Source organism: Lutra lutra, chromosome 1 (genome assembly GCF_902655055.1).
Source record: "Lutra lutra chromosome 1, mLutLut1.2, whole genome shotgun sequence".
In the NCBI taxonomy this organism is placed as follows: domain Eukaryota; kingdom Metazoa; phylum Chordata; class Mammalia; order Carnivora; family Mustelidae; genus Lutra; species Lutra lutra.
The window spans coordinates 56,268,499-56,286,885 of record NC_062278.1 but is presented as its reverse complement, the minus strand read 5'-3'; the positions used below and the strand labels follow the sequence as shown (position 1 = coordinate 56,286,885).

Sequence of the window (18,387 nt, the reverse complement as noted above, 5' to 3'; positions counted from 1 at the left end):
CAGTTAACTCTTGAACATGATTTTGAACTCTGTGGGTCCACTTATATGTGGATTTTTTATGGTTCAATACTATAGATGTATTTTCCCTTCTTTATGATTTTCTTAATAACATTATCCTTTCTCTAGCTTACTTTATTATAAGAATACAGTATTTAGAGTATTTTCCTTTCTCTAGCTTACTTTATTATAAGAATACAGTATCTAATACATATACAAAATATGTGTTACTTTATGTTATTGGTAAAGCTTCTGGTCAACAGTGGCTGTTAGTTGTGAAGTTTTGAGGGAGTCAAAAGTTATACTCAGATTTTAAGGGGCAACTATAATGTAATATTTTTAAGCTTATCTATTATATTGTTTCAGGGAAGGTACCAGATACTTGACAGTAGAGCTAGCATCAGAAATAGTAACATGTATGACTAGTGCTATTATTTGTGGTTTATTTTCAAGAAATTATTTTAATTGAACAATTAAGCATCTTTTGCCATCAGGATATCAAGAGGGTATGATTTGTCCAGTGTTTATTCTGCTTTTTCAAAACAAAATTATCTAGAATTCCAAATGCTTTCCTAATTTTATAAAGGTGAAATAAAGTTCCCTTTTTCTCAGTATTATTAAATAGCCAGTTATTTCTCATCAGTGTTATGTATATCAGTTGTAAACCTGAGACAGTTTTCCTCCTCAGGGAACATTTAATAATGTCTGGAGATTTTTTTGATTGACAGCACTGGGGCGCTGTTGATGGCATATAGTGAGTAGAAGCCAGCGATGTTACTAAACATTGTATAATACACAGAACGGCCCCCCTCCCCCTCATGCCCAAGGAGTTATCTGGCCCAAAATGTTAATAATACCTTAATTGAGAAAGCCTGATATATATAACTTCATTCCTTAAAGTATAGGAGAATAAAGTGTCACCTTTAAAATCAGTTTCCATATGTATACTACCATGACGATATTTAGACATTGACTTATTATGAAAAGGATTTGAGGTGGCTTGACATGATATGAAGGAGTTGTTCCTGAAAGATTATTCAGTTATAGTAAGTTATCATCTTGTTGCTGCACTTTATAAGTTACAGAAGTGGCTTTACTTTTTGTGATTTGGTTCATGTAATTCTTTGTTTTCTTTTTAAGCAATTAAATATAAATCCAGTCTTGTGAAGGAGAAAACCATTCTTTTATTTGTTGGTGGACTAGTGCTCACTATAGTTGTCATTGTCGGAGCCATTCTTTTTGTCCCAGGTAAGAAACGCGGTTATCTGAGGGAGACGGGATTAATGGAGATGGCCAGGTTGGGGGCGGGGAGGTGTTCGTTTCCTAGGGCTGCTGTAACACATAACCACAAAGTGAGTGTCCTAAAACAGTAGAAATTTTCTCACAGTTCTGGAGTCCATAAATCTGAAATAAAGATGTCATCAGTGCCATAATCCCTCCTGAGGCTCTAGGGGAGAATCCATTTTTTGTCTCTTCTAGCTTCTGGTGTTTGCTGGCAGTCTGCAACTCCTTGGCTTGTGGTGCCATAATTCCAGTTTCTGCCTCCATGGTGTCTTTGTCAAATCTCCCTCCGCCTCTGTCTTACAAAGACACTTGCCATTGCATTAGGGCCAACCTGGATAAACCAGGGTAAACAACTCCTTTCGGGATCCATAACTTAATCATCCTTTGCTCTGTAATGTAATATTACTCTTTTGCCACATGAGTTAATATTCACAGATTCTGGGGATTTGGAGGTAGACATATCTTTAGGGCCATCATTCAACCCACTGTAGAGGCAGGACTTCATTTGCCAAGACATGGAAGTGGGAATGAATGTGGGAAGTCTGTCCAAAACCACTTGTGTTCAGAGGATGGGAATGGGAGTGGAAAGAAAGGGTATGTTGCACATGGAGAGGTGGCAAAGATAGAGTGGGACCCACAATGTAGACTGAAGATAGCCATTGTCATTTTTTAAAAAAATATTTTATTTACTTATTTGACAGAGAGATCACAAGTAGGCAGAGAGGCAGGCAGAGAGAGAGGAGGAAGCAGGCTCCCCGCAGAGCAGAGAGCCCGACGTGGGGCTCGATCCCAGGACCCTGAGATCATAACCTGAGCCAAAGGCAAGAGACTTTAACCCACTGAGCCACCCAGGCGCCCCGCCATTGTCATTTTTGAGCTAAATAAAGTATAGATATAAGGTTTAGGCACATAAGTTTGGCAGCTCTGTTTGCCTCTGCAGTTAAAACACAGGGAGGAAGGAGATGAATTCAGAAGATCACTTGAGAGAACAACTGTTTTGACTTTGGGACAGATTGAGCCCAGAAAGTGAAGGGAGTGGCAAGAGGTGACTCGAGAGTTTCTCCCTGGAATTCTGTAAGGTAGTTGAAGAGGCAGAGCCAATTCAAGATTTTGACATGTTGAGACTTAGATGTTGGTGTTCACATGTTTTAAGTTTGGTCTTAATCTGAAAATAGTGATTTTGTGTGAAGTTTTGGGAGAAATATATTTTTAAAACTTTTTAGTTTGTAAGAGAAGTATTGGGACTAATACATTTAGTAAGTTTAAGTAATTTAACTTCCTGCAGAGTAGGAAGTATGTAGGATAATATTTTAAATATTATTTTTATTAACAGGTGAATATTCAACAAAGAATTCTTGTGGACTTGGTTTAATTGTAATTCCTACAGTGATATTAATATTACTTCAGTACTGTGTGTTTATAATAGGTGAGTATTTGTTATAGCATGATTTTGTCTGCCTTTTTCATTTTAAAATACTTCGGTTGAAATAGTTCTTGTAATTTTTTTTTTTTACAACTCAATTAAAAATTGGCTTATTAAAACATTTTCCAAGCTATTCTTAGTGACATTTTCCCTGTATGGATTAAATTTAAGGTTAGCTTAGGTTTTCAGAGCATTCTGTTATTTTGTAAAAAGTAATTTTCATGTATCTTTGATGCTAGGCAGTGGATTTATCAAATTATGTTATATAATTTCTTAATGATTATCTTCATATTTTTATTTCAGCTTTTTCAAATTATAAGTAGATATTCAACATATTTTTTCTTTTTTGCTAAGCCTCTCTGTTAAAAAAAAATTAGTTCTATAAAATAAGGCTATTAATTGAAAATAGTAGAAATACATTTCTTTTTTAGTTATTGGCAAATCTTAACATTGTAGTTTTAAAAGATGATACAGATATCCAACCTATAGTTGATGAGAATCTTCATTGCTTTTTTGGAGTCAATCACTAACATATTTTTGTCATTATTACAGTCCGTTTTTTTCTATTTGTACATTTAACTCTTGGTCTTAGAGTTTATCCCTGGCTTGATTAAAATTTATTAATTTGTTACAAAATTGAAGATCTAGCACAAAGACAGAGGTTGTGATGTCTACAATGGCCTGTTTGCAGAACGGTTCTCTCCAGCAGAGCAATTTATGTGCATGTGGCAAAGTCATCCATAATAGCCATTCATACTGTAAAATGCCCAAACGTGGTAAAAGCAGCACTGTTCTAAGATTTTGGGTAAAAAGTACCAATCCAGCTGAGCTCAGTGTGAAAATAAAAGACTGCTGAACATATGAATCTGTAACTAACTACTTGTGTGAAAAGGTGAAGTTTAGATCGTTGGGAAAGAAGCTACCATCTGACAAGGAAATCCAGAGTCAGTCTTTGGTCACTGGATGTTATTTCTGACTGTCCAGAATGCAAAGAAGTGTGATTGCTTCTTACATGCTCTCAACCCATTCTTTTCTCCTCCAGGTGTTTGTATGTCTCCCTTCACCATTGCCATACTAATACTCCAGGTACTGGGCTATGTGCTTTCTGTGGTTGGACTAAGCCTCTGTGTCTCAGGTAAGGGTTACGTTCTTCTCTAGTCCCAGTTTGTCTTACTAGGAATTTCTCTTGGACAGCGCTCTTCTTCCTCTTCTTCTTTATCCATTCACCTGCTGAAGGACATCCTGGCTGCTTTTCTCTTTTTGATTATTAAGAATAAAGCTATTTATAAACATGTGGGCATGTTTCAGTGTGGACATAACTTTTCAACTTCATTTAAGTAAATACCAAGGAGTGTGATTGCTGGATTGTTAAGAGTATAGTTTTGTAACAAATTCCCAAACTGTCTTCCAAAGTGGCTGTGCCATTTCGCATTCCCACCAGCAGTGAATGAGAGTTCCTGTTGCTCCACATACTTGCCAGCATTTGGTGTTGTAAGCTTTTCTTTTTTTAACTCTCATTTTTCCCCCGCTGAGAATATAGTGTTTTCCATATTGCCGTGAGAATACTGGCTGTATATGGCTTGTGGGCTGATTATCCTAGCAGCCAAACTGCTATGCCTATATTTGTGGGAGAATTTTTTTTAAATGACCAAGCTCCAGTTGGTTAGAACATCTAAGTTTTACACACTATTTTCCATTAGTCTTGGTACGATAAGGTACATGTTAGGCAAATGAAAATTTTTTTCAATAATTTGGAGTCATTTCACTGACTGAATTAATAATGAATTTATAGAGATAATTTTTGTTTCTTAATAATTAGAAAAAGAATTATTCTCCTTAAAACTTGATATATTACTGTTATTGCTGGGTCTCTTTAAAAGTCCACTTATTGGGGTGCCTGGATGGCTCAGTGGGTTAAGCCTCTGCCTTTGGCTTGGGTCATGATCCCAGCGTCCTGAGATTGAGCCCCACATTGAAATCTCTGCTCAGCAGGGAGCCTGCTTCCCCCTCTCTCTCTCTCTCTCTCTGCCTGCCTCTCTGCCTACTTGTGATCTCTGTCAAATAAATAAAATCTTTTAAAAACATTAGAAAAAATAAAAGTTCACTTATTTCATGTAGGTTTCTAACATGAAATTTCACTTATTTTTACAGAGTGCACCCCAGTGCATGGCCCTCTTCTGATTGCAGGTTTGGGTATTATAGCTCTAGCAGAATTACTTGGATTAGTTTATATGAAACTTGTTGGTAAGTCAATCTTATTTTTGTTCACCTATGCCAAGAATTTCAAATATATAATTTGGAAAATTCTTTTGATTGGATCTTATAATTTATGACTAAGGAAATTCATCAGTGTTTCCAAAAATGACAAAATACCATGAATGCAGCTGTACTTTTTAAATAATAAAATTGGAATGATGTGCGGGTGAGGAAAGAGGATAGAAGTAATAAGAATTAATGAAAAGTTTAGATTATAAACTAGTTTAAAAGAAAATGGCTTTTGTTTAGAATGTATAGGCTTTTTTTATACCAACTAAAAAGAGAGAATGTTGAGGATTCAGTAGGAAAGAAATTTTAGTTGACCCATTGTTTTTGTGAAAGCTAGCTCTTTCACAGACACCCGTTTGTTACTTGCCATTCTTGCACACTCTTTACAGACCTTGACACCCCTAAGGAGACAGGTTGAAATTCAAAATCTGTCACTTTTGTTAAAGAACAGTGTCTTCTGACTTTACTTGACTTTAAAACATTTTTAGTTAAAACTAATATAATAAATGAGGCGCCTGGGTGGCTCAGTGGGTTAAAGCCTCTGCCTTCAGCTCAGGTCATGATCCCAGGGTTCTGGGATCGAGCCCCATATGGGGCTCTCTGCTCCGCGGGGAGCCTGCTTCCTCCTCTCTCTCTGCCTGCCTCTCTGCCTACTTGTGATTTCTATCTGTCAAATAAATAAATAAAATCTTAAAAAAAAAAAACTAATATAATAAAGATATGGAGTTATAAAATTTAGGGGCTTACTACCTGTTTAAAAATTTATTTATTTAATTGTTTTTAAAATCCAGTATAATTAACATGCAGTGTTATGTTAGTTTCAGGTGTACAATATAGTGATCCAGCAGTTCTATACATTGTGCTCATCATGATGTGTGTCCTTTTTAACTTCCATCCCCATCACCTGTTTTACCCATCCCCCCACCCACCTCCCCTCTGGCAACCACCAGTTTGTTTTCTATAGTTAAGAATATTATTTTTTGTCTCTTTTTCCTTTGTTTGTTTTATTACTTAAGTTCTGCATATGAGTGAAATCATATGGTATTTGTCTTTCTTAGACTAACTGACTTCGTTTAGCATTATACCCCCTAGATCCATCCATGTTGCTTTTACTACTTTTAAAATCAGTTATTAAGAAGTGGGGAATTAGCATATTGTCTCTGAACTTTATATTTAATCTGTCAGTTTTCAAATAACAGATTTCTATATAAATTCTTATTTTATATATATAGAGGCAGGTGCTAGTATGTTTTCTTCTTTAAGCTAAAAATGTTTCCTATAGTTGGTTTACATTAGTATCCCTTTAAAAACTTGTTTTTGTATTTAACAAGTAAAGCAAACTCTTAAGCATTTGTCAAAATAATCTAAAGTTGCCAAATAATGGAGTAAAAAAAATCAGTGTTTCTGCTTTAGGTGGACTTTACTGTGTTTCCAAAAATTAATATAAACCTTGAATTGTTTTGGTCAAATAATTTTCCATATGACTTACGTAATACTCTCAAAGAAATTTTACCTTTGTTTCTGAACTTTAGCTTTTGCTGATTGATAATATGTAATTTTGTTACATATTCTTTGTCCCTATTTAGTTAGTGCTTACTAGATAAAAAATTAAAATACTTAACTAAAATCTCCCTATCTTTGGTTCATGTGTTTCATAAGTCAGAGTTGTTAGTTACTTCAATGAAATTTTCTTAGTTCTTAACTCCTAAGTCCATAAATCACAGTGAAGACTTCTCAGCAGAATGGTGTTCATTTGGAGCTGTCAGAAGCATCACATTATGAATGTTGATACATACTCTCTTTTTGTTGAGTATTCAGATCACTGTTTGTGTGGTTCTTAAAGATGACGCTCTGGTTATGTTGCTTCTTAAGAATGAGTGCTTGAGAACAGTATGTGTCCTGGAGCGTTATGTCATATTAACTGTCTTTGACTGATAGCTCATTGTTCTTTTTATTCCTCATTATGTGGATCGAACTCCCTTACTCCCACGCTGCCCCCAAGCCTTCCATGTCTAAAGAATGATGCTCAGTAGAGTTGCCAACAGGTGTGGAATGCTGACTCAGGTGGAAATAGGCATCATCTAAGTGCCACCTCCTTGGCCCTGCTCTCTCCCTTCTCCATTGTTTATATCCCAAAGAAGTCTGTGAAACCACTGTAGTTATACACATACTGTTCTCACCTTAAAAACCAAACTGAAAGTGAAATCTTGAAAAGTTCCCAAGATTACTTTTTCTTTACCATAGTTTAGCATATAAATATATCACATGTAAGTTAAGTTAGTCCAATTTTATTGACATTTTGAGAATATTCTAAGTTAACTTTCCAAATCAACTTGTCTGATGCCAGAATTCAGAGGCACACCTTCGGTCAGTTGAAGGGCAAGAAGAGAAAAGGTACAGAAAACTTGCTCTTTAGATAATGTGGTAGAATGGGAAAATTGATGTGTTTTTCTTAAAATAATCTTAATGTATAAGTGTGAGTATCTGTAACATTAAGGTTGCAAATTTTAGCATTTTTATCAGGAGGTAAAAATTGTAAATGTTTCCAAAATAAATTTTACTCATTGCTGATGTTCTGATTTGGAAAAGCTTAATGAATGTGTCTTGACTTAAATGCAGTAAAATCCTCAGGGTTTTTTTTGTTGTTGTTGTTGTCTTTGTTAAAATCCAAGCTAACTTTAAGAGTGAGTTAATGACCCTATGAGAAATTTAACTTTTCTGGTTTTTATGATTTCCAAGCTTAAATTTGTAGCCTTAATGATTGCTCTAGAAGTAAGATTTCTAAATTTCATTTCCTGTGGTCTTTTTAAACCATGTTGCATTTCATTTTGTTTCTGGAAGCATCTAAGTTTTGCAAAATGAAATTCAGGCTAGAAACAATAACAGTGTGAGATCATACAGAAAATTAAGTAGAACTTACTAAACTCACTAGCGCTAGGCTTGTTGTTTGTATGTGACATCAGTATTCATTATTTATAAGTCAGTGCTTGCTCATTTTTTTAAAGCCATTACCACTTAGTTCAATAGAAGTGCATCTAAATATGTTTTGATACAAATCAACTTAGTAGTATACAGAAGCCACATGTACCACAACATCATAGTTGTTTTAGAATGTCATGGAATATATATATATGTATATATACATATATATATATTCATATATATAATCCAGTGATAGTTTATAGCCCATTGTTAAGGAAAGATGAGTCTGATATCAGTAGGAAAAATATTCCTGAAAATTCAAAAACCTAGAAATACATTTATACTGTGTGGTCAGGTGTTTCAGGAAGAGAAGAATAAATCAAGAAGAAACTTTGCAAGGGAGCTTATATGGAATCTGGTTTAAAAATAAATATGGTTTAAAATATAAATATATGGTTTAAAAATAAATAATATAAATATAAAGATATATTATATATAATAAACAACTTATATATAATACATGTATTTATATTTAATAAATATATTGTGTAAATATATATTATATAAATATACATTATGTAAAGTATGTTATATAATGTGTATTCATAAATATGTATAAAATAGATAGTTTACATATGTATTATATATATTTAGTATATGTTTAACTACATACATATGTGTAGCTGTCAGTGCCTTAGAACCATGATAGTAGCAAGTAAACCACAGTAATTTTATCACAATGATCATATGTCTATGGAAGAAGATTAACTCAAATGAAATGAACTTCTGCACTTTTGGATCTTACAGTATTAGAGGAAGCACAGCTGACTCTTTTCCCTCTTCATCACTGTTCTTTAGGGAGGTCTTTTTCAGAATGGTCTAGACAAACTGATATTCCTTAGACCTGAGAATTGGGACTCAAAAACTATTCTTTACATATTATTAGGACAGAAAAGGAGTTACTTGGAAGTTCTTAATAATAATTCTGATAAATAAATTTATGATCTCAAAAATGTAGATCTAAAATCTTAACCTCTGACCCTTCACACGACCAGTCAGAAATTTTCGCAGCTGTTTTCTTTTCCTTGATAGAGCATAGAGGGCATGGTTTAGTTGAAGTAAGTTGTATATACACATAGCTACAATGATGATCCTTAACGAAGTTCTGTCATTCTTCCTGGCTTCTTCGGGAGGATGCTAAATGTGACTCACCCACATTCCCAACCCATTTCACTCCCTACTACTATTTTTTTTTTTAAAGATTTTATTTCTTAAGTAATCTCTATACCCATCGTGGGGCTCGAACTCAGAACCCTGAGATCAGGAGTCACATGCTCTACTGACTGAGCCAGTCAGGCATCCCACTCCATACTACTTTAAAAAGTGGTTTTCTTGTTTGGCTGCCAGGATCATACCACTCCCCAGGGGCATCTAGCAAGGGAGCTTTATTTTAAGGCAACACATGATACTAACAGAGAAGGGAATCTCCTGAGAGCTGGGACACAAGCAGGCTTCACCGGGACTAGAACAGTAAGCAGTTTAGGAATTGGAAGGATCGAATGCAGTTCTAAGAACTGAGCCATCATGTCGCCCTCTAAGTAACAGGAGTTAGTCAGTGCCCATCTGTCGGTTTTATTATCAAGTTCCTCTGATTCTTTCCCTACAAGCTTATCCTCCTCTTTATGGCCTTATCTTGTATTTTATTCTTGTCTTCTCACTGATAGTTTCTGTTACCTTTGTCTTTAAGCCTTGAGCTCCTCTCCTGGCTTGCTGTCTCCTTGTCACCTTTCTTTCCATCTCCAACTTTCTGGTATTCTTTCTGTTTCTTCTCTTCGGGCTCCAGTGGGAGAGAGAAGGTTTTCAGGCTAGTCAGTTTCTGTGGTCTCTGAGAGAGTGTCTCAGCTTCTGGCTAGTTTGTACCCTGGCTGCCCTTGGGTAGGGTCTCACTTCCATTGCCCATCAGTTTTGGAAGCTTGGTAGGGGTGGGCATGGAGGAGGAGGAGGAGCCATAAGTAGGGAGCACAGAACCCTGGAGCAATCCCTGGGGCTTGCCTGAGTCTGCTCACAATCAAATCCAGGCTTCCCTCCAACCCCCAGGACAGTATAATTGACTTCCCGTAGCCCTCACCCTCCTACCAACTGGCTCACAGGATGTTGCTGGTTGATGCTTTTGATTACCTAGGACTCATTCTGTATTTAAGACTGGCTTGAGCTGCTCTGGGACCTTCTCACTTGGCTTTTGTAAGGAAGTTCTTTTCCCCTATTCATCTAGAGTAATATTTTTTTCTGTTTGTCACTTTCTTCATGCCCTGTACTCCTTCATCTCGATTAACCAGTCTGTTCAGAAGCAGTGCCAAGGGGAACTTGGAAAGCTGAGTAGGAATACATAGAGAAGAAGTTGATTGTGGCTAAAACTAGCTGCTTAGAATAATTCATTAAAATCAGAAGGATCTGAATATTTCCTTTAGTTTGTTAGCTATTTGGAGCTTTGAAAATGGAAAGCTGGAAGCAGAAGAAAAGACTGGTCTACAAGGAACAAGAACAGTGAGCTAAGGGCAGGCAATGAAGTAGCCGGTGGAGATTGGTCATTGCCACGTTCTGTCTACTTTCTGGCTGGGCTGAGTAGGGAAAGGTGTAGAGTCCACAGTGGGGGCGAACAGATGATAGCATTTTTCAACAAGAAGCGTAACAAGTGGCTGATTTGGGGGAAAGACAACATGTACAAATGAAAGAAGGTAGATAGATGTTCATTATTTGATGTAGATGAATCATTTGATCATTTTATTCTATCAATGCATATAATCATTTGAAATTAATCATTATATGGTCATTGAAATGAAACATTATATTGCCTTCATTTGTATAATTTATTCAGTTTATTTTCTCGATTTTTAATTACATCAGCTTCCAATCAGAAGACTATACAACCTCCTAGGGTAAGTTAAACTTTCTTAAGTGAATTGGGAATGATCACTTGATGGTTTTGACTGAGGAATGGTCATAGAGATGTTGAAGACTTCTGCTCTCTGTTTAGTAGTATAACATCGGAATAAGAGAATATAGAAGTCATTTCATGACTTTGCATGAATAGATCCAACTCTTTTAAAACGTGTTTGGTCACGATAGTTACAATAGACTAGAATCAGTGATTTCTTGAGACTGTGCTGACTATTCAAGTGACTTCTCACTTCTCAGAACTGGAAAGTTCATGTGTAAGAATAATGGTTATTATCTCTGCTGAAGGAAGCTGACTGCAGTATCCTGCTCACCCATTGGCTCCATTTGATGTGCATATACAACATGATATTTCAGGCTTTAACATGAGGGAGAGAGATTTGTGTGAAATTGATTTCATTAAAAATAATCTATAAAATAAATGTAGATATTTCTGGAACAAATCTGTTCTGAATTGTAATTTATTTCCCTTCTTCCCTCATTTTGTAAGTATTTTTTTCTTCCTCTGTACTGTACTGTAATTTTCACTATGTCTTGGATACCTTTAAAGCTATCTAAGAAAATTCCAAGAAAAGGAGCAAATTTAAGAGATAAACTGAAATAGATAAATGAGCATGTGAAAACAAACAAACAACAAGAACAACAACCTGTAGAGACTGGTCATAGGACAGGCCCAAGAACTATTTTCTTGAAAGAAGGTCTGGAGAGGTCACCTTCTAGAAAGGAGTAATAGCTCTATCTGGAAGGCCAAAATCAAGACTCCTGTCTGTGGCAGGAAGTGGAGATTACATATACTCTTTAGGCCTGATGAGCCTCAAAAGTCATGCCTGAGAGGCAAGGGGGCCTAGAGGTGAATCTTAACCACAGGTGTTTCTGCTAAAAAGATGGGTGCTGTGGCTACATTGGTCACCAACAGCCAGCAGTATTTAAAGTGCCTCTGTTGGAGATAATCCAACCATTGGACCCTTAAATCTTAACACATTTTCTTTCCTCGTTACTGAATTCAGTTTGCATGATTTGAAAATGATTTTGTTTTGGTCTCACCTCTTATTTAACTCTTTCATTTATTTTTGTATTGCTATTTATGTTTGCACTTTTTGGGAAGTTAGAATTTCTTAAACTAAAAGAAGCAGAATGGGTGGGAAATTCTGCATAAGATTAATACAGTTATTATTAAACTATTAGATAAACTTGGCAAGCTTTGTTTTTTTAACTTTTATTGCCTTATTCTGTTTTTAGACTGTAAGATTCACTCTTTACTATATAGTTTAAATGTTAGCATATATAAATTTTAGTATAAAAGGACATGAAATAAATTCCATTTTTACGTAAATATATTTTAAATATTTTCCAGAAAGCTGTAGAGGAGCCCCTTAATGGTATGTGGTTATTACAAACTTGTATATTTTTCTTGATCTATTACCCGATCATAATTTGATTAGCCTCCCAAAGCAGTTAGAATGCTCCATCTATGCCTTGGGAGAAATCCAGGTTTGTTTTGTTTTGTTTTGTTTTTGCCTTGACCCCTCTTTTCTTGATTATTCAGAGTACCGCTATTGTACTTCTGAGAAAAATGCACTGTTCATTATCTCTCCAGAGTTGCTTGCTCTGGGCAAGCAATATTTGGGCGAGGGGACATTCGTCTTGTATTAGCCAAGATGAAGCATAACACAACAGAGAAGAATCTCAATTAATTTCACTTTCGGATTTATAAGTTTCAGATTCAGGCTGTTACCAGGGAATGAGACCAAGCATCTCACTTTCTTTCTCCCTAAATCTAGATCTGTGTTCCCAACTGACTTTGTTTCCTTTGTGGAGTCTGTGGGTATGATCCACAGAAAGGCTTTTGTAATAAAGTGATAAACTTAAAATTAATTTGAATTTATAGCTGTGGAATAGTTAGCATGATATTACTGCATATTTACTTATTTAGAAATGATTTCTAATTGTGGAATCTTACTAACTGCCTGCTTGGCTTGTTACTAATTCTTAGCATTTAAAGAATCAAAAGGAATGATGAATGATGGTAAGTATAAAATGCACCTACAATTATAGATTGGTTAAAATAAGAACACTGAAAAGAAATAAAGTGGCTTCTTGAAAGTATGCTCTTTCTTACATGTAAAAGGGACACTGTCAAATCATAAAGGTCTGCATGTCTTGATTTGTAAAACTTAAATCTCTTCAAAGTTGTAAGACAAGTGCAGGAAAAGCTGTCGGGTGTCACTCATCCGACCCTCCAGTCATACTGTTCAGACATAGCAAAGATGAATTACTGCTTTTTCAAAAAACATTTTTCACCGGCAGTATCTGGTGCCTGTAACTTTTAAATGCTTTTTAGAAGACGCATAGATAATCTGGCACAAATCTTTATCATCTTGACAGAGTTTCTTTTGTGCTTGGGTCGGCGACCTGTTGCATTTAAGTCATGGGGACTTAGCATCTCTGCTTTTGTAGGCAGGACTCAGTTCTGTCCTTTCGGGAGAGGATTTAGGAGAGAAATGTTGGGTCACTCGAGCTTTTGCTTCTTGTTTTGGAACTCTGGGCTAATAAAGTCTAATTTTTGTTGACTATTTCGAGGGCATATTTGTTAGTTTTTAAAAATAATAATTAAGTCTGAGCTATTGAGTGCTAGAAGTATTCATTTTGATTGTCCCTTAAGATTCTGTGATACTTCAGTTCTGTTAACATTTTAATAACTTTATGTTTTTACCTTATCAAAAATGTCTTCATACCTTTGATATTTGTCAATCATGTAAATAGTTTGCTATTTTACTGCTGTAACATCCATGACCTACCTCTTCACCTCTGGGGCAAAGTGCAGCCTTTAACATGAGGGGCTGCGTTCCCCTGAGAGCAGTTAGTTTTTGCATAAGATTAAAAACATGCGGATTGTGTGTTGGTGGACAGAGTTTAAAACAAGGCTTAGGCGGTGTCCAACAGGGAATCACAGAGTGATTCCACTTTTGTAAGTTTGTGTCACAGCCGTAGCCTTTATTAACAAAGATGTATGTTTTGTTTGCCGATCACCACCCTCTGAAAAAAAACAAAAAATTGGAGTTGGTAAGAATAAACTAAGTGATATTTTAAAAAAGAACTGGTCCCTGGAATTATGGCATGGTTTATCCATGTTTACATTCCCGTGGTTTATTTTTTAATTTCCTTGCTCTCTTCCTGCTGTGGTGTCACCCTTCTGCAGCTGTATGAGGAAATGAAACTCCTCTTCTCTGTTTTCAGAAAACTAGTACAAGAGCCTCAAGTATCTCTTCCTTTCTTTAGAACCACTGTAGCATAGAGTAGTTCTTTTGTGTTCATAGCACACAAAATCTGTGATGGCCTTTGAAACTCCCTTAATTTTGCTAATATTTAGCTGTTTAGAATTTGTTGGTTTAAAAAAACAAACAAACAAACAAACAAATCTGTGTTTCTGGTGGGCTTGAAGCTCACAGTGTGTCTGCCTGGTCAGTAAGTGAGTTTCAAACTAACCTTCTATTGACCACAGTACCACACTCTCTTCCTCCTGGCCCAAATCAACATTTTATTTCACTTAAATGATATAGGTCTGAAATGAATGGGATAGAACATTACTCTGTGATCAATATATTTTGCTTTGAAAAATCAACATCTCTTGGCTTTTCAGCTAACCCAGCAAACTGAGATTACCAGACTTTGTTGATTTTTATTTTCATTTGGCATTGACTGGCCTTTTACTTACTACAACTAAAAAGGCTGATGATTTGCCAGGTTTACGTTTGTGACCTTTGCAAATCTAAGATTAAATATTTTTCCTTTATTTTTAGATATCGTATATGTGACAATTCCAGTTTTTTAAAAATAATTCAACTTGTTAATGCATAGAAAATAGACATGAGTCGTGATTACATGTTCATTTTTCAATTTTCCAGAGTAACTGAAATGAAGTGATGGACTCTGATTTGGAAAGTAGTAAGACGTGAAAGGAATACAATTGTGTTTGAGCACCATGGCCTTGATTCACTGATCAGGAGAAGAAAACAAGAAAAATAACTGGTTCTCATCTGTGGAAAAAAATTAATCATTGACCCTTAAATGATTATTGTTACAGTTACGTTTTTATTCAAAGCATTTGTAATGTAGTTAATAAAAGAATTATTATCTGTGTTGTGTGCCCAATTGAGATCCAGTTTTTTGTTGTTATTTTTACTCAATTAGGGGCAAGAGTAGAGTGGCCAACTTCCAAGAATGATGCCTTTCAGATCCTCGGGCCTCTTGACTTTAGGTCACCAGTTTAAATTGGTTCAAGGTGAGAATTACCTGGCGTGACCCTCGTGGTTTCCCAGAGAGGCTTATGAAGAACAGTGGCTTCCATAGAACCTTAGCAATCCCAGATTCACAGCCGGGTTGGCAGTTATGGCTGGTGTTAGCCGGATACCATTTGTACCACTTCTGGGTCAAGGGAATAGCGAATTGAAGCACAGATAGGAGCTTGCTTGGGAATGTCTTGAATGCCGCCTCTGTGTGCCGCGATCCGGCAGGAGATCACGGTCTTCATTCTTGGGGGTTGCCATTCACACATTCTTCTCCGACATACAGTGTAATGAATCCTTTCCAGGTTTAGGGTAATTTTATTGATGGATGTGTTTTTCTTTGATTCACACAACCCTTTAAATCCTCTCTTGTCCTCCTGGTATTTGCTTCTGCTGTGCAAGATGTGGCACTTTTTCTCCTCTTTGAACATGGTCCAGTGACAGGGTAGCATCATTGCAGAAAGGAGCCAGACTTACTCTCAGAGAACTATGTTCACACTTTTCAGCAAAAATAGCGATGGTTGTAACATATGTATTTCCTTCCTCGGATTTGAAGGCACAATCTACAGTGTTTCTTCACTTCTTTTCTGATCTGGGGCATGAAAAACCAAGATTGAGATTTGAACTATGAGTCTCCTGCATGGCAACATAATGTGTGTCCCCATCAGGCTGACAAGCCCACCCGATACAGGGTGGTTTTGTTACTGTTGTATCTGTGTTGCATGATAAACACTCATCATCTTCCTTGTGTAGTCCTGCCTCCGAAAGCCCCTCACTCTGAGATCAGAAAGTAAGGCAAACCCTCCACATTTCCTGCCCCCGTTCGAAGATTAACGTTCTGACAGTCGTGATCGCCTGGAGTACTTTTAGCTTCTTAGCACTTGTTTTCTTCCTTTGTGTGTGTGTGTGTGTGTGTGCGCGCGCGCGCGCGCACATGTATAAGATAGGCACATGCATCTTCTGTACGGACAACAGTGGGGTACCTACAGGAGAGCACATGTTAATTTCATGCTTTTAGTAACAACATTAAAAAAGATCTTTATTGGGTGGGATTATATTGGATGCGACTCTGTGATCACTTAAAACTTCAAAAACTTCTAGGTAATTTGCCAAGCTTTTTGACTGCTCACAATACCCTCTAAAAATACTAGTAATTCTTCCTGTCTGTATAATAATAAGACATTCATATCTGTAGTTACATAACTAATAGTTATTTCTTAGTCCACTGAATGTTCCCATGTGCCTCTTTTATGCCAAATTGTCATATTTCATGTTGGGACCAAGTGGTTTGCCTCTGGCAAACCTTCTGACCTGCTGATGCTTCTCAGAAAACTGAGCGGACTATGAAGACAGCTCTTCTTGGAAAAAAAAAAAAAAAGTATTTTCTTCCCTAATTGTGTTGCTGTCCAAAATATTATCATATGTAGAGGGAGCTGTATTCCTTTATATAAATCTGATGGCTCTTGCTGCTCTTTTTTCCTCTGAAAATATATTTTACTAATATTGTTACTTTAGAAATCAATTTTGATGAAAGGAGGAGAAAAGCAGATGGACTTGAAAAAAATCCAGATACCTATTCTCTGTTAAGAAAAAGTAGGGCATGAAAATCTTTATAGCAAACTTTTTTATAAACTCAAAGTTGTACCTTTTAATATGCAGTAAGGTCTCATTTATTTGGGGTTCATCCTTGGGACCATCCACCACCCTTTGTGTTCTCTTAAACACTGCCTGTCTTTGGAGGCACTCACTGCCCTAGACAACGCACAGGGGAAGCAGGAGAGAGATGCCAGGTGACATCAACTCTTGCTCGTACTAGTTGTCAGCTTCTCTGGAAAAGGGACCACAACAGCAGGAACCCTCTTGCTTGGGCATCATTGGGCCAGTTCATTCCCTTTAAATCGGACTTGTAGTGGCTCCCAATTTTTTGTCACACCAAAGGAGAATTGGTAACAATGTTTTGAGCATCATGTATCCGTCCCCCACCCCGACAACCTGCTTTTTACTCAGTGATCCCAATTTGTGCCATTGACTCTTTCTCTCGATTTTATTTAGTGTGCACCCTCTGGTGCCACTTGTCATTTTTGCAACAATTTTTCCAACATTGTTGGTCAAATCCAATTTTCTGTCTCCTTTAAAACATTGTCTTCCACCCCTCCCTCCCCTCCTGGCTCTCATCTGTAGCTTAGCCCCATCCGTGTCACTGCCTCTTTCATACCTTTCTTAGTACTTCATGTGTGTCTGCTGAGTTCTGTCCGGTTTTTTGTCTTGCTTCTCTCAATTTTGAAACTCTATTATGGCGAGAGCCTCCCCTTTCTCTTCCTGCAGTGTTTTGCATACATTAGGTGTTCAGTGCATAAGTTGGATGATTGGAAGTTGGCTATATGCAGATTCCCCACTATTTTCAGTAGGGTGATCTAGATAGTTCTCTTTTTTTGACAAATTTCACGTGCCCTGAAAACCTTAAAAGAGGATGACTTTTCTCCTAGAAATTCCAGGTCTGTTTTGTTTAAATTTCTGAGAATGTCAAAATGAAAAAATGGGGCCATCCCAAGAAGTGACAATATTGCTCATGCCAGGATGCTATAGTCAATTTAGTAAATGGCCAAACAAATTGTGATTTGAGTTAATAAAGCTCAAAAAGTGATAAGTTTACTCCTCCATCTCATTAAGAATCAAGCTCTATATCACCTTCTAGATATTTTTTGTCCTAAAAGAGATATTCAAAAACAGATCTGTGGGATGTGTATGGAAATACATACTCCTTTACTTACCTGCCATTGGAAACCGGAGAAATGATTGTTGGACGACCCTTTCTCTTTTTATTACATTTCATTTAATGGAGAGTTTGTTTAGAAACCTTAGTTTCACATGTGTCACATTTTCAAAATCACTAACTGCCATCACCCACTGGGGTTCTTTGTTAAGTCATTTTCTGTAGCTAATAGGGATAATCCAGGTAACTTTTAAGAGATAAGCAGTGAACAGGAAGTTTTCCTGCCTTTGGCTTTTGACAGCTCTTACTTATCATTTAAGACCAGCTTTCCCATAAATTTAGCCTTTTTGAAAAGAGAGAGTATTTGTAATAAGCTTCTCTGTAAGGCAACATCAGTGGAATCTTAAAAGTGTTGTCATCAGGGTTGGTGAGAGAAGGAAACATTTCTGTTTTATTAAATGGAGCATTATTTACAAAAAGCCATTGTTAAGATTTAGATCCTACATCATATAAATATCCATTAACCATTCTAAATAAAACTC

The 18,387-nt window shown here is 36.4% G+C and overlaps 1 protein-coding gene across 8 annotated transcripts in view; it reads left to right on the top strand.

The window, feature by feature from the left end:
* The window catches only part of CD47 (CD47 molecule), a 45,948-nt gene extending 30,946 nt beyond the window's left edge, over window positions 1-15,002 (top strand). For 2 of the 8 annotated variants that reach the window (XM_047723724.1, XM_047723740.1), the window contains exons 4-11: window positions 1,138-1,245; window positions 2,615-2,707; window positions 3,747-3,839; window positions 4,856-4,948; window positions 10,796-10,827; window positions 12,201-12,225; window positions 12,840-12,872; window positions 14,752-15,002. In XM_047723724.1, the coding sequence (XP_047579680.1) occupies window positions 1,138-1,245; window positions 2,615-2,707; window positions 3,747-3,839; window positions 4,856-4,948; window positions 10,796-10,827; window positions 12,201-12,225; window positions 12,840-12,872; window positions 14,752-14,756 (482 nt within the window). In that variant the 3' untranslated portion in view covers window positions 14,757-15,002. Of the gene's footprint in view, window positions 1-1,137; window positions 1,246-2,614; window positions 2,708-3,746; window positions 3,840-4,855; window positions 4,949-7,316; window positions 7,364-10,795; window positions 10,828-12,200; window positions 12,226-12,839; window positions 12,873-14,751 lie in introns of all 8 variants that reach the window. The other 6 variants (XR_007126400.1, XR_007126398.1, XR_007126399.1 and 3 more) reach the window with 6 other exon arrangements.
* The last annotated feature ends 3,385 nt before the right edge of the window (window positions 15,003-18,387 follow it).